This window comes from Oncorhynchus mykiss, chromosome 8 (genome assembly GCF_013265735.2).
Source record: "Oncorhynchus mykiss isolate Arlee chromosome 8, USDA_OmykA_1.1, whole genome shotgun sequence".
NCBI classification, from domain to species: domain Eukaryota; kingdom Metazoa; phylum Chordata; class Actinopteri; order Salmoniformes; family Salmonidae; genus Oncorhynchus; species Oncorhynchus mykiss.
Window position 1 is genome coordinate 81,745,379 of NC_048572.1, and position 13,036 is coordinate 81,758,414.

Below are 13,036 nucleotides of genomic sequence, written 5' to 3' on the forward strand. Positions count from 1 at the left end.
TGTGTGAAAACCATGTGAAGACTTACAGAAAACGTTTGACCTCTGTCATTGCCAACAAAGGGTATATAACAAAGTATTGAGATAAACTTTTGTTATTGACCAAATACTTATTTTCCACCATAATTTGAAAAAAATTCATAAAATATCCTACAATGTGATTTTCTGGATTATTTTCTTCTCATTTTGTCTGTCATAGTTGAAGTGTACCTATGATGAAAATTACAGGCCTCTCATCTTTTTAAGTGGGAGAACTTGCACAATTGGTGGCTGACTAAATACTTTTTTGCCCCACTGTATGTATCAGTAAAGATAGGGCCTCAGCTTTCTCTTTCAAGATCCTTACCCTGAGCTTCTGTTCTGAATGCTTGATAGGCTATGCAAGGTGGTTAGTGTAGTTCTGAATGCTTGTTAGGCTATCCAAGGGCGTAAAATGTTTTGTTTTTGTCACGTAGACCGGACAGGTGCAGTAAAATCTGTTGTTTTACAGGGTCAGCCATCGTAGTACGGAGGCCCTGAAGCAAATTTGGGTTAAGTGCCTTGCTCAAGGGCACCAACAGATTTTTTTTACCTTGTCGGCTCGGGTATTCGAAGCAGTGACCTTTCGGTTACTGGTCTAACACTCTAACTGCTAGGCTAATTTCCTGCAACGCTACACATATGGCCATAGGATGGAGAGAAATATTTGCAGTTTTTTTTATATGATATCTGAGTGAGAGGGATTAACAAAATAAATGGAGGCTCCCCGGTCAGTAATTAGGCCATGATTACTACAGACTAATTTACCAATCTAACAAAATTGTAGCTGACAAGGGCTAATTGAGTTACTGTCAGTGACTGACATCACAAGAGACAAACTGCTGATCTACTTCCTATCTTATTTGGCAATGGTTTTGAATAATGGGAGGCGTAGTATGAGTACTTTTCTAATCTTTTGCAATCCCTTTTTTTGGTGGCAAGTAACACGATATAATTGCTATGGAAGTCATAGTAGATTACATTAGAGATATACCGTGTAGTAGGGTTTCTCTGTAACTCTCCGTGTGGTGTTAGATTTACCAAGATGAATCACTTGGGTTTGGTTGTGACTTTGGTTCTTTGGTAAATGTGGGTAAGATTGTATACCGTGGTCCTTAGCCCTGGTTCGTGCCCAGTTTATTTAGCACGTGTAAAACAGGGTTGTTATTTAATGGTACACATGAGGTTGATATAGTGTTTTGGTTTGTTTGTTGTTGTTTGTATTGTTGTTGTTAAGTGTTTGTAGTGGTGAGAGAGGGGCTAGCCTAACAGTGCTCTATTGAGGGTGGTTCCTCACACAGGGGGCAGGGCAGGGAAACAACAGGTGCAGGTTCCAGCACACAGCCCCCTCTGTGTACCCAGGCGCCGGGGGAGGGGTGCTGGGAAGGTTCAGGTTACCCTGACAGGGGGCAAGGAGTGGGTGTCAGTCCCAGTCCCCAAAAAAGCCACCCGTGTCTTTTCCATGTGTTAAAGACCAGGACTGTCTGTCTGTCAGGACGAAATGTCTGTTCTTCACATTTCAACCTAGAGTTGAAACGCTGCAAGCATGGGGAAAGGGGTAAGTTCTCTTAACTTACTTATTCATGCATCTACAGAGAGGTATTCTGCTATCCTTTAAACCAGAGCTGGACTCAATTCTATTGACATTTACAAAGTCAACTCAAAGCATTCCAAAGCATTGATGAATATTTTAATTTCAGTTTAACTTCCTGAATTTCCTGAAATGAAAAGGAATTGACCCCAACTCTGCTTTATGTATACACACATATATATATATGCACACACACACACACACACACACACACACACACACACACACACACACACATATATATATATGCACACACACACAAACACACACACACATATATATATATGCACACACACACAAACACACACACACATATATATATATATGCACACACACACAAACACACACACATATATATATATATGCACACACACAAAAGTTAGCTAGTCATTTCACATATATGAAGTAAGAGGCATTGATGGAAAACCTAAGGCAGTTTTTTCTAATAGCGTCTGCAATGATGCTGGTTATGCCACAGTGTTGAGGCAGATTGTAAGCACACTGGATAGTAGGATTAGGGTCTAGATAACTGGAATCATCATTATATTATAAATGTTTCTATTGACACATATTACAGAATTTCAATTGTATAACTTATTCAATTCTAGCTGACATTTGTTGTTAGCAGGTGTCTGTTATACAGTATCATAGAGAAGAGTAAATTGGGGAAATTGCTGTGGGAGACATTTCCTGCACTCCAACAGCTCGCTACTCTCTAAAAGCCTTTTTGATTTGCTTTTTCAATGTGTGTCTCTCTCACACATGTTCATCCTCTCTGTCGCTCTTTCACTCATTCACACGTGCTGCTGGGAAACGAAAGAGTGACATCAGCAGATGATATCCACGATGCTGCATTCTTCATCAGTGACTGTTCCAATCTGAGCAACACACACGCACGCACGCACGCACGCACGCTCGCACGCTCGCACACACACACACACACACACACACACACACACACACACACACACACACACACACACACACACACACACACACACTCACACACACTCACACACTCTCTCACACACACACACACTCACACACACTGACACACTCTTTCACACACACACACACACACACACACACACGCACACACACACACACACACACACTCACGCACACGCACACGCACTCACACACACACACACGAACGCACACATGCACACACACATACACACACAGACGGTCAGCATGTGGGAGGTTTGAGTTAAGTGCTTGAGTTTAATGTGATAATCATTCCTCAGAGTGGTGCTGAATATGGAGACGGAAAGAAGAAGAAGAAGAAGGAGCAGGAACTGGATGAGCTCAAGAAGGAGGTGTCCATGGTGAGAGTAACAGTCTGAGTCTCAAATCCTGTTACCTACAGGGCCTTCAGAAAGTAATGGCACCCTGTTACCTACAGGGCCTTCAGAAAGTAATGGCACCCTGTTACCTACAGGGCCTTCAGAAAGTAATGGCACCCTGTTACCTACAGGGCCTTCAGAAAGTAATGGAGATGGCCTTTTGGAGAAAGTATTCCCACCCCTTGACTTATTCCACATTTTGTTGTGTTACAGCCTGAATTCAAAATGGATTCCATTGAGATGTTGTTTTGTCACTGGCCTACGCACAATACCCCATAATGCCAAAGTGGAATTATATTTTCAGAAATGTTTACAATTGAATAAAAAAAAAAGAAAAAAGCTGAAATGTCTTGAGTAAATAAGTATTCAACCCCTTAGTTATGACAAGCCTAAATACATTCAGGAGTAAAAATGTGCTTAAAAAGTAATATAAGTTGCTTGGACTCACTCTGTGTGCAATAATAGTGTTTAACATGATTATTGACTACATAATATCTGTACCCCACACATAACAATTATCTGTAAGGTCCCTCAGTCAAGCAGTGAATTTCAAACACAAATTCAACCACAATGACCAGGGAGGTTTTCCAACGCCTCATAAAGAAGGGCACCTATTGGTAGATTAGTAAAAAGATAAAGAAGCAGACATTGAATATCCCTCTGAGCTTGGTAGAGTTATTAATTACACATTGGATGGTGTATCAATATACCCAGTCACTACAACAATACAGGCATCCTTCCTAACTCAGTTGCCAGAGAGGAAGGAAACCCCTCAGGGATTTCACCATGAGGCCAATGGTGACTTTAAAACTGTTACAGAGTTTAATGGCTGTGATAGGAGACAACTGAGGATGGATCAACAACATTCTAGTTACTCCTCAATACTAACCTAAATGACAGAATGAAAAGAAAGAAGCCTTTACAGAATAAAAAGTATTCCAAAACTTGCATCCTGTTTGCAATACGGCACTAAAGTAAAACTGGAAATAACTTTATGAACTGAATACAAAGCATTATGTTTGGGGAAAACACAACACATCACTGAGTACCACTCTTTATATTGTCAAGCATGGTGTTGGCTGCACCATGTTATGGGTATGCTTGTCAGCGGCAAGGACTAGGGAGTTTTTCGTTGTTGTTGTTGAATTTTACCCCCTTTTCTCCCCAATTTCGTGGTATCCAATTGTTAGTAGTTACTATCTTGTCTCATCGCTACAACTCCCGTACGGGCTCGGGAGAGACGAAGGTCGAAAGCCATGCGTCCTCCGAAACACAACCCAACCAAGCCGCACTGCTTCTTAACACAGCGCGCATCCAACCCGGAAGCCAGCCGCACCAATATGTCGGAGGGAACACTGTGCACCTGGCGACCTGGAGTCGCTGGTGCACGATGAGACAGGATATCCCTAACGGCCAAACCCTCCCTAACCCGGACAACGCTAGGCCAATTTTGCGTCGCCCCATTTTTTTTAATAAAAAGAAACAGAATATAGCTAAGCATAGACAAAATCCTAGAAGAAAACCTGGTTCAGTCTGCTTTCCACCAGACACTGGGAGACAAATTCATCTTTCAGCAGGACAATAAGCTAAAACACATGGCCAAATATATACTGTAGTTGCTTACCAAGACGACATTGAATGTTCCTGAGTGGCCTAGTTACAGTTTTGACTTAAATCGGCTTGAAAATCTATGACAAGATCTATGTAATCGCTGCCAAAGGTGATTCTAACATGTATTGACTCAGGGGTGTGAATACTTATGTTTTCACTTTGTCATTATAGGGCATTGTGTGTATGTAGATGTGTGAACAAAAAATCTATTTAATCAATTTTGTCACAATTGCCGAAATTGTAGACCTTACAGTGAAATGATTACTTACAAGCCCGTAACCAACAATGCAGTTTTAAGAAAAATACCTAAAAGAATAAGAAATAAAAGGAACAAATAATTAAAGAGCAGCAGTCTGGGTAGCCATTTGACTAGATGTTCAGGAGTCTTATGGCTTGGGGGTAGAAGCTGTTTAGAAGCCACTTGGACCTAGACTTGGCGCTTCGGTACAGCTTGCTGTGCGGTAGCAGAGAGAACAGTCTTTGACTAGCGTGGTTCTAGTCTTTGACAATTTTTAGGGCCTTCCTCTGACACCGCCTGGTGTAGAGGTCCTGGATGGCAGGACTTCAGGCTGTAACACAACAAAATGTGGAATAAGTCAAGGGGTATGAATACTTTCTGAAGACAATCTATGTACTGCACTACTTTTGACCAGAGCAGTAGTGCACCAAATTAGTCTGGGTACCTGCCTGCTAGTGCCATCAAGCCACTCTTTGTCATGTCAAACATATTTGGAATGATAGCACAAATAGATAAGGGACCAGACTAGCACCTAACTGATAAGGAACCAGACTAGAACCTAACTGATAAGGGACCAGACTAGCACAAACAGATAAGGGACTAGACCAGCACCTAACAGATAAGGGACCAGACCAGCACCTAACTGATAAGGGACCAGACCAGCACCTAACAGATAAGGGACCAGACCAGCACCTAACTGATGAGGGACCAGACTAGCACCAATCAGATAAGGGACCAGACCAGCACCTAACTGATAAGGGACCAGACTAGCACCTAACTGATAAGGGACCAGACTAGCACCACACTGATAAGGGACCAGACTAGCACCTAACTGATAAGGGACCAGACCAGCACCAAACTGACAAGGGACCAGACTAGCACCAAACTGATAAGGGACCAGACTAGCACCTAACTGATAAGGGACCAGACTAGCACCTAACTGATAAGGGACCAGACCAGTTCCAAACAGATAAGGGACCAGACTAGCACCTAACAGATAAGGGACCAGACTAGCACCAAACTGATAAGGGACCAGACTAGCACCTAACAGATAAGGGACCAGACCAGCACCTAACAGATAAGGGACCAGACTAGCACCTAACTAATAAGGGACCAGACCAGCACCTAACTGATAAGGGACCAGACTAGCACCTAACTGATAAGGGACCAGACTAGCACCTAACTGATAAGGGACCAGACTAGCACCAAATAGATAAGGGACCAGACTAGCACCTAACAGATAAGGGACCAGACCAGCACCTAACTGATAAGGGACCAGACCAGCACCTAACAGATAAGGGACCAGACCAGCACCTAACTGATGAGGGACCAGACTAGCACCAATCAGATAAGGGACCAGACCAGCACCTAACTGATAAGGGACCAGACTAGCACCTAACTGATAAGGGACCAGACTAGCACCTAACTGATAAGGGACCAGACTAGCACCTAACTGATAAGGGACCAGACTAGCACCAAATAGATAAGGGACCAGACTAGCACCTAACAGATAAGGGACCAGACTAGCACCTAACAGATAAGGGACCAGACCAGCACCAAACTGATAAGGGACCAGACCACCGCCAAACTGATAAGGGACCAGACCAGCACCAAACTGATAAGGGACAAGACTAGCACAAACTGATAATGGACCAGATTAGCACCTAACAGATAAGGGACCAGAACAGCACCAAACTGATAAGGGACCAGACTAGCACCAATCAGATAAGGGACCAGACCAGCACCTAACAGATAAGGGACCAGACCAGCACCTAACTGATAAGGGACCAGACCAGCACCTAACTGATAAGGGACCAGACCAGCACCTAACAGATAAGGGACCAGACCAGCACCTAACTGATGAGGGACCAGACTAGCACCAATCAGATAAGGGACCAGACCAGCACCAAACTGATAAGGGACCAGACTAGCACCAATCAGATAAGGGACCAGACCAGCACCTAACTGATAAGGGACCAGACTAGCACCAATCAGATAAGGGACCAGACCAGCACCTAACAGATAAGGGACCAGACCAGCACCTAACTGATGAGGGACCAGACTAGCACCAATCAGATAAGGGACCAGACCAGCACCTAACTGATGAGGGACCAGACTAGCACCAATCAGATAAGGGACCAGACTAGCACCAATCAGATAAGGGACCAGACCAGCACCAAACAGGGAATAGGGGTGCATCTCGCTGTCACGTGTGTCAAAACGTGCTTGTGCTAAGTTTAACTTTGAATAGTGACCTGGCTGTGACAGTTCATTTGAGGAAGTCAGATTATTCTGCTGTATTTTCACAGGATGATCACAAGATATCATTGGACGATCTGGGAAGACGCTACGGAGTCGACCTGGCTCGGGTAACAAGCACGCACGTACACACGCACGTACGCACGCACGCACGCACGCACACACACACACACACACACACACACTCAGAGCTGCTTTCTCTTCCTTCTGCTCTGCTATTTAATAACACTAGTCTCCCAGGCCTGATCTAATCTCCACATAGCTATTGCCTCTGTCCTCGCTACACACACACAACTGTTACTTTGGTCCATGGTGGTCCAAATTGAGTCCACAGGGTTCTCATCCCTGTCCCACATGTGAACGCAGCCAAGGGATCTTTATTAGTTGTGTTCAGTGGTATTATAGTGAATATCAGTGAAGTAACAGAGTCTGTATATCACATCTTTAATCCTACTGACCTTATCTCACACAGAACCACAATGTTGTTCAGTGGCCTTATTGGAAATGGACGCCAGAGACAAAATCAATGATGGCACTAGAGTAAAAAATACTTCTTTAGACATGTCATAGTTGTGATGTGAAATGTGGTGCTTCTATCACAAAGGGCAACTACAAATTAAAAAGCTGATTATGTTGTTGTGAATTGTACCGTCTCCGTAGTGATTCTGTTGTTGTGAACTGTACCGTCTCCGTAGTGATTCTGTTGTTGTGAATTGTACCGTCTCCGTAGTGATTCTGTTGTTGTGAACTGTACCGTCTCCGTAGTGATTCTGTTTGTTGTGAATTGTACCGTCTCCGTAGTGATTCTGTTGTTGTGAATTGTACCGTCTCCGTAGTGATTCTGTTGTTGTGAATTGTACCGTCTCCGTAGTGATTCTGTTGTTGTGAATTGTACCGTCTCCGTAGTGATTCTGTTGTTGTGAACTGTACCGTCTCCGTAGTGATTCTGCTGTTGTGAATTGTACCGTCTCCGTAGTGATTCTGTTGTTGTGAATTGTACCGTCTCCGTAGTGATTCTGTTGTTGTGAATTGTACCGTCTCCGTAGTGATTCTGTTGTTGTGAATTGTACCGTCTCCGTAGTGATTCTGTTGTTGTGAATTGTACCGTCTCCGTAGTGATTCTGTTGTTGTGAATTGTACCGTCTCCGTAGTGATTCTGTTGTTGTGAATTGTACCGTCTCCGTAGTGATTCTGTTTGTTGTGAATTGTACCGTCTCCGTAGTGATTCTGTTGTTGTGAATTGTACCGTCTCCGTAGTGATTCTGTTGTTGTGAATTGTACCGTCTCCGTAGTGATTCTGTTGTTGTGAATTGTACCGTCTCCGTAGTGATTCTGTTGTTGTGAATTGTACCGTCTCCGTAGTGATTCTGCTGTTGTGAATTGTACCGTCTCCGTAGTGATTCTGTTGTTGTGAATTGTACCGTCTCCGTAGTGATTCTGTTGTTGTGAATTGTACCGTCTCCGTAGTGATTCTGTTGTTGTGAATTGTACCGTCTCCGTAGTGATTCTGTTGTTGTGAATTGTACCGTCTCCGTAGTGATTCTGTTGTTGTGAATTGTACCGTCTCCGTAGTGATTCTGTTGTTGTGAATTGTACCGTCTCCGTAGTGATTCTGTTGTTGTGAATTGTACCGTCTCCATAGTGATGGTGTGTCTATTGACTTATTCCTTGACGGACGGTACTTGTGTTCCAGGGTCTGACCAATGCCAAGGCTCTGGAGGTGCTGGCCAGGGAGGGGCCCAACGTGTTGACTCCTCCTCCCACCACCCCAGAGTGGGTGAAGTTCTGCCGTCAGCTGTTCGGGGGTTTCTCCTTGCTCCTCTGGATCGGTGCCATCCTCTGCTTCCTGGCCTACAGTATTCAGGTGGCCACAGAGGACGAGCCAGCCAATGACAACGTAAGAACCACCACAAGGCTCGACAACATAACATCTGTTCACTACACCATAACACTCCAGTCCTTTGCACAGCCATGGTCCTTTGATCCCATTCGGTGGCTATCAATCACTCCAGATTCCCTACAGTACAGCAGTCTATACACTACAACCCTTCTTTGCATTTAACATGGTCTATCAGCCAGACTATGGTACGTTATATGTTCATGTTACATTTGTCAGTTACCAGTCCCAGATCTGTGTGTGCTCTGGCCTTTTGTAATGGGACTGAGTGACAAGGAGATGGTATGATATTGCACAAACAGACTGGCACTCAGGCTATATAGTCACAGACTGGCACTCAGGCTATATAGTCACAGACTGGCACTCAGGCTATATAGTCACAGACTGGCACTCAGGCTATATAGTCACAGACGGGCACTCAGGCTATATAGTCACAGACTGTCCCTCAGGCTATATAGTCACAGTACAGTTATTAGCGAACACTGTCTATTGTAATCAGTGCACACCTGACTGTAAACGTATTACATGCTACATACTACAAACAATCATCGTCATCATGTCACGCCCTGACCATAGAAAGATGTTTATTCTCTTTGTTGGTTGGGGTGTGATAGTGACTAGCGTGGGTCATCTCGGTTTTTTGTATGTCTATGTTGGCCTGATATGGTTCCCAATCAGAGACAGCTGTTTATCGTTGTCTCTGATTGGGGATCATATTTAGGTAGCCATTTCCTCATTTGTGTTTTGGGATCTTGTCTACATTGAGTTGCCTGAGTGTACACCAGTAGCGTCACGTTTCGTTTGTGCGTTTTTGTTTTGTTTTGGTGAGTTTCAGTTTATTCAAATATGTGGAACTCTATTCACGCTGCGCCTTGGCCTCATCATTGGTCTCATCATTGGTCTCATCATTGGTCTCACCTTGGTCTCATCATTGGTCTCATCATTGGTCTCATCATTGGTCTCACCTTGGTCTCATCATTGGTCTCATCATTGGTCTCACTTTGGTCTCATCATTGGTCTCACCTTGGTCTCATCATTGGTCTCATCATTGGTCTCACCTTGGTCTCATCATTGGTCTTACCTTGGCCTCATCATTGGTCTCACCTTGGTCTCATCATTGGTCTCATCATTGGTCTCATCATTGGTCTCATCATTGGTCTCACCTTGGTCTCATCATTGGTCTCACCTTGGTCTCATCATTGGTCTCACCTTGGTCTCATCATTGGTCTCACCTTGGTCTCATCATTGGTCTCACCTTGGTCTCATCATTGGTCTCATCATTACGACGAACGTGACACATCATCAACATCAACTTCACTTCACAGACTAATATGTTATTATTATGTCATATACTGTGCTACACTATACATTAAAAAACTGTTGCACGCATGACTGTAAATCGCTTTGAATTAGGGGTGTAAACTATATTACTAGAATCTTTTTTTAATCTTTTTTTTATTTTCTTTTTATTTATTTATTTAAATTGTACCCCTTTTTCTCCCCAATTTCGTGTATCCAATTGTTTAGTAGCTACTATCTTGTCTCATCGCTACAACAACACAGCGCCAACCAACCCGGAAGCCAGCCGCACCAATGTGTCGGAGGAAACACCGTGTACCTGGCAACCTTGGTTAGCACGCACTGCGCCCGGCCCGCCACAGAAGTTGCTGGGACAATGATGAGAATGAGAATCTTTTGACGTTTACCAGTAAACTATCAGAATTTTGGTAACTTTCACTTTTTTATTTTATCAGATGACATCTAGTGGTATTTTGGGGTACTTCAGATTATTACAGATTATTACAGGTGTCTGTAATTAACTCTGTCCCTCTGTGTGGCCGTTTCACATGTCAAATATAACAAATATAACAAATAATACTTAGAAGATAATAACCTTTGTCTGCTCCTGTTCTCTGTCTCTCTACTTCCCCCTCTCTGTCTCTACATCCCTTCTCTCTCTGTACCTCACCCCCTCTCTACCTCCCCCTTTCTCTCTCTCTTTACCTCCCATCTCTCTTTCTCTAGCCCCCCCCCCCCCCCCCCCCTCTCTCAATTCAATTAAATTTCAACTAAATTTAAGGGCTTTATTGGCCTGGGAAACACACATGTTATCATTGCCAAAGCAAGTGAAGTAGATAATATATACAAGTGAAATAAACAATAAAAATGAACAGTAAACATTACACTCACAAAAGTTCCAAAAGAATAAAGACATTTCACATGTCATATTATGTCTAAATACAGTGTTGTAACGATGTGCAAATAGTTATAGTACCAAAGGGAAAATAAATAAACATAAATATGGGTTGTATTTACAATGATGTTTGTATGATGATGTTCACTGGTTGCCCTTTTCTTGTGGCAACAGGTCACAAATCTTGCTGATGTGATGGCACACTGTGGAATTTCACCCAGTAGATATGGGAGTTTATCAAAATTGGGTTTGTTTTCGAATTCTTTGTGGATCTGTGTAATCTGAGGGAAATATGTGTCTCTAAAATGGTCATACATTGGCAGGAGGTTAGGAAGTGCAGCTTAGTTTCCACCTCATTTTGTGGGCAGTGAGCACATAGCCTGTCTTCTCTTGAGAGCCAGGTCTGCCTACGGTGACCTTTCTCAATAGCAAGGCTATGCTAACTGAATCTGTACATAGTCAAAGATTTCCTTAAGTTTGGGTCAGTCACAGTGGTCAAGTATTCTTCACTGTGTACTCTCGGTTTAGGGCCAAATAGCGTTACAGTTTGCTCTGTTTTTAAGTAAATTATTTTCAATATGCCAAGTAATTGTCTTTTTGCTTTCTCATGATTTTGTTGGGTCTAATTGTGTTGCTGTCCTGAGGCTCTGTGGTGTCTGATTGTGTTTGTGAACAGCATTAGGTCCAGCATGGCTTTGTTATGGAAGGTTCGGGAATCTCTTCCTTTTAGATGGTTGAAGAATTTAACGTCTCTTTTCTGGATTTTGATAATTAGTGGGTATCGGCCTAATTATGCTCTTTATGCATTATTTGTTGTTTTACGTTGTACACAGAAGATATTTTTGCAGAAGTCTGCATGCAGAGTTTCAATTTGGTGTTTGTCATATTTTGTGAATTCTTGGTTGGTGAGCGGACTACAGACCTCACAACCATAAAGGGCAATGGGTTCTATAACTGATTCAAGTATGTTTAGCCAGATCCTAATTGGTATGTCGAATTTTTTGTTCCTTTTGATGGCATAGAAGGCCCTTCTTGCCTTGTCTCTCCGTTCGTTCACAGCTTTGTAGAAGTTATCTGTGGTGCTGATGTTTAGGCTGAGGCATGCATAGTTTTTAGTGTGCTCTAGGTCTGCCAGGGCCCAGGTCTGACAGAATCTGTGCATAAGATCTAGGTGCTGCTGCAGGCCCTCAATGGTTGGGGACAGAAGCACCAGATCATTAGCAAACAGTAGACATTTAAATTCAGATTTTAGAAGGGTGAGGCCAGTTGCTGCAGACTTTTCTAGTGCCTTTGCTAATTCGTTGATATATATATATGTTGAAAAGGGAGGAGCTTAAGCTGCATCCCTGTCTCACCCCCTGGGCCTGTGGAAAGAAATGTGTATGTTTTTTGCCAATTTTAACCGCACACTTGTTGTTTGTGTACATGGATTTTATAATGTTGTATGTTGTTCCCCCGACATCACTTTCCATCAATTTGTACAGCAGACCCTCATGTCATATTGAGCCAAAAGCTTTTTTGAAATCAACAAAGCATGAGAAGACTTTGCCTTCGTTTTGGTTTGTTTGTTTGTCAATTAGGGTTTGCAGGGCGAATATGTGGTCTGTCGTATGGTAATTTGCTATAAAGCCAATTTGACATTTGCTCAGTACGTTGTTTTCCCTGAGTAAATGTACCAGTCTGCTGTTAATGATAATACAGAGGAATTTCCCAAGGTTGATGTTGACGCATATCCCACAGTATATATTGCGGTCAAATTTATCTCCACTTTTGTGGTTTGGATTTTGTGGTCTGTATATTTTGTAATTTCATTGAGGATACCATCAACACCACAAGCCTTTTAAAGTTGGAGGTTTTGTATTTTGTCCTGTAGTTCATTCAATTT

At 42.9% G+C, this 13,036-nt stretch overlaps 1 protein-coding gene across 2 annotated transcripts in view; it reads left to right on the forward strand.

The window, feature by feature from the left end:
* The first annotated feature begins 1,421 nt into the window (after positions 1–1,421).
* atp1a2a (ATPase Na+/K+ transporting subunit alpha 2a) overlaps positions 1,422–13,036 on the forward strand; it is a 33,171-nt gene continuing 21,556 nt past the window's right edge. Inside the window, exons 1-4 of one of the 2 annotated variants that reach the window (XM_036984507.1) lie at positions 1,422–1,573; positions 2,854–2,934; positions 7,111–7,170; positions 8,754–8,957. In XM_036984507.1, coding sequence (XP_036840402.1) covers positions 1,562–1,573; positions 2,854–2,934; positions 7,111–7,170; positions 8,754–8,957 — 357 coding nt within the window. In that variant the 5' untranslated portion in view covers positions 1,422–1,561. 2 annotated transcript variants of the gene reach the window in all.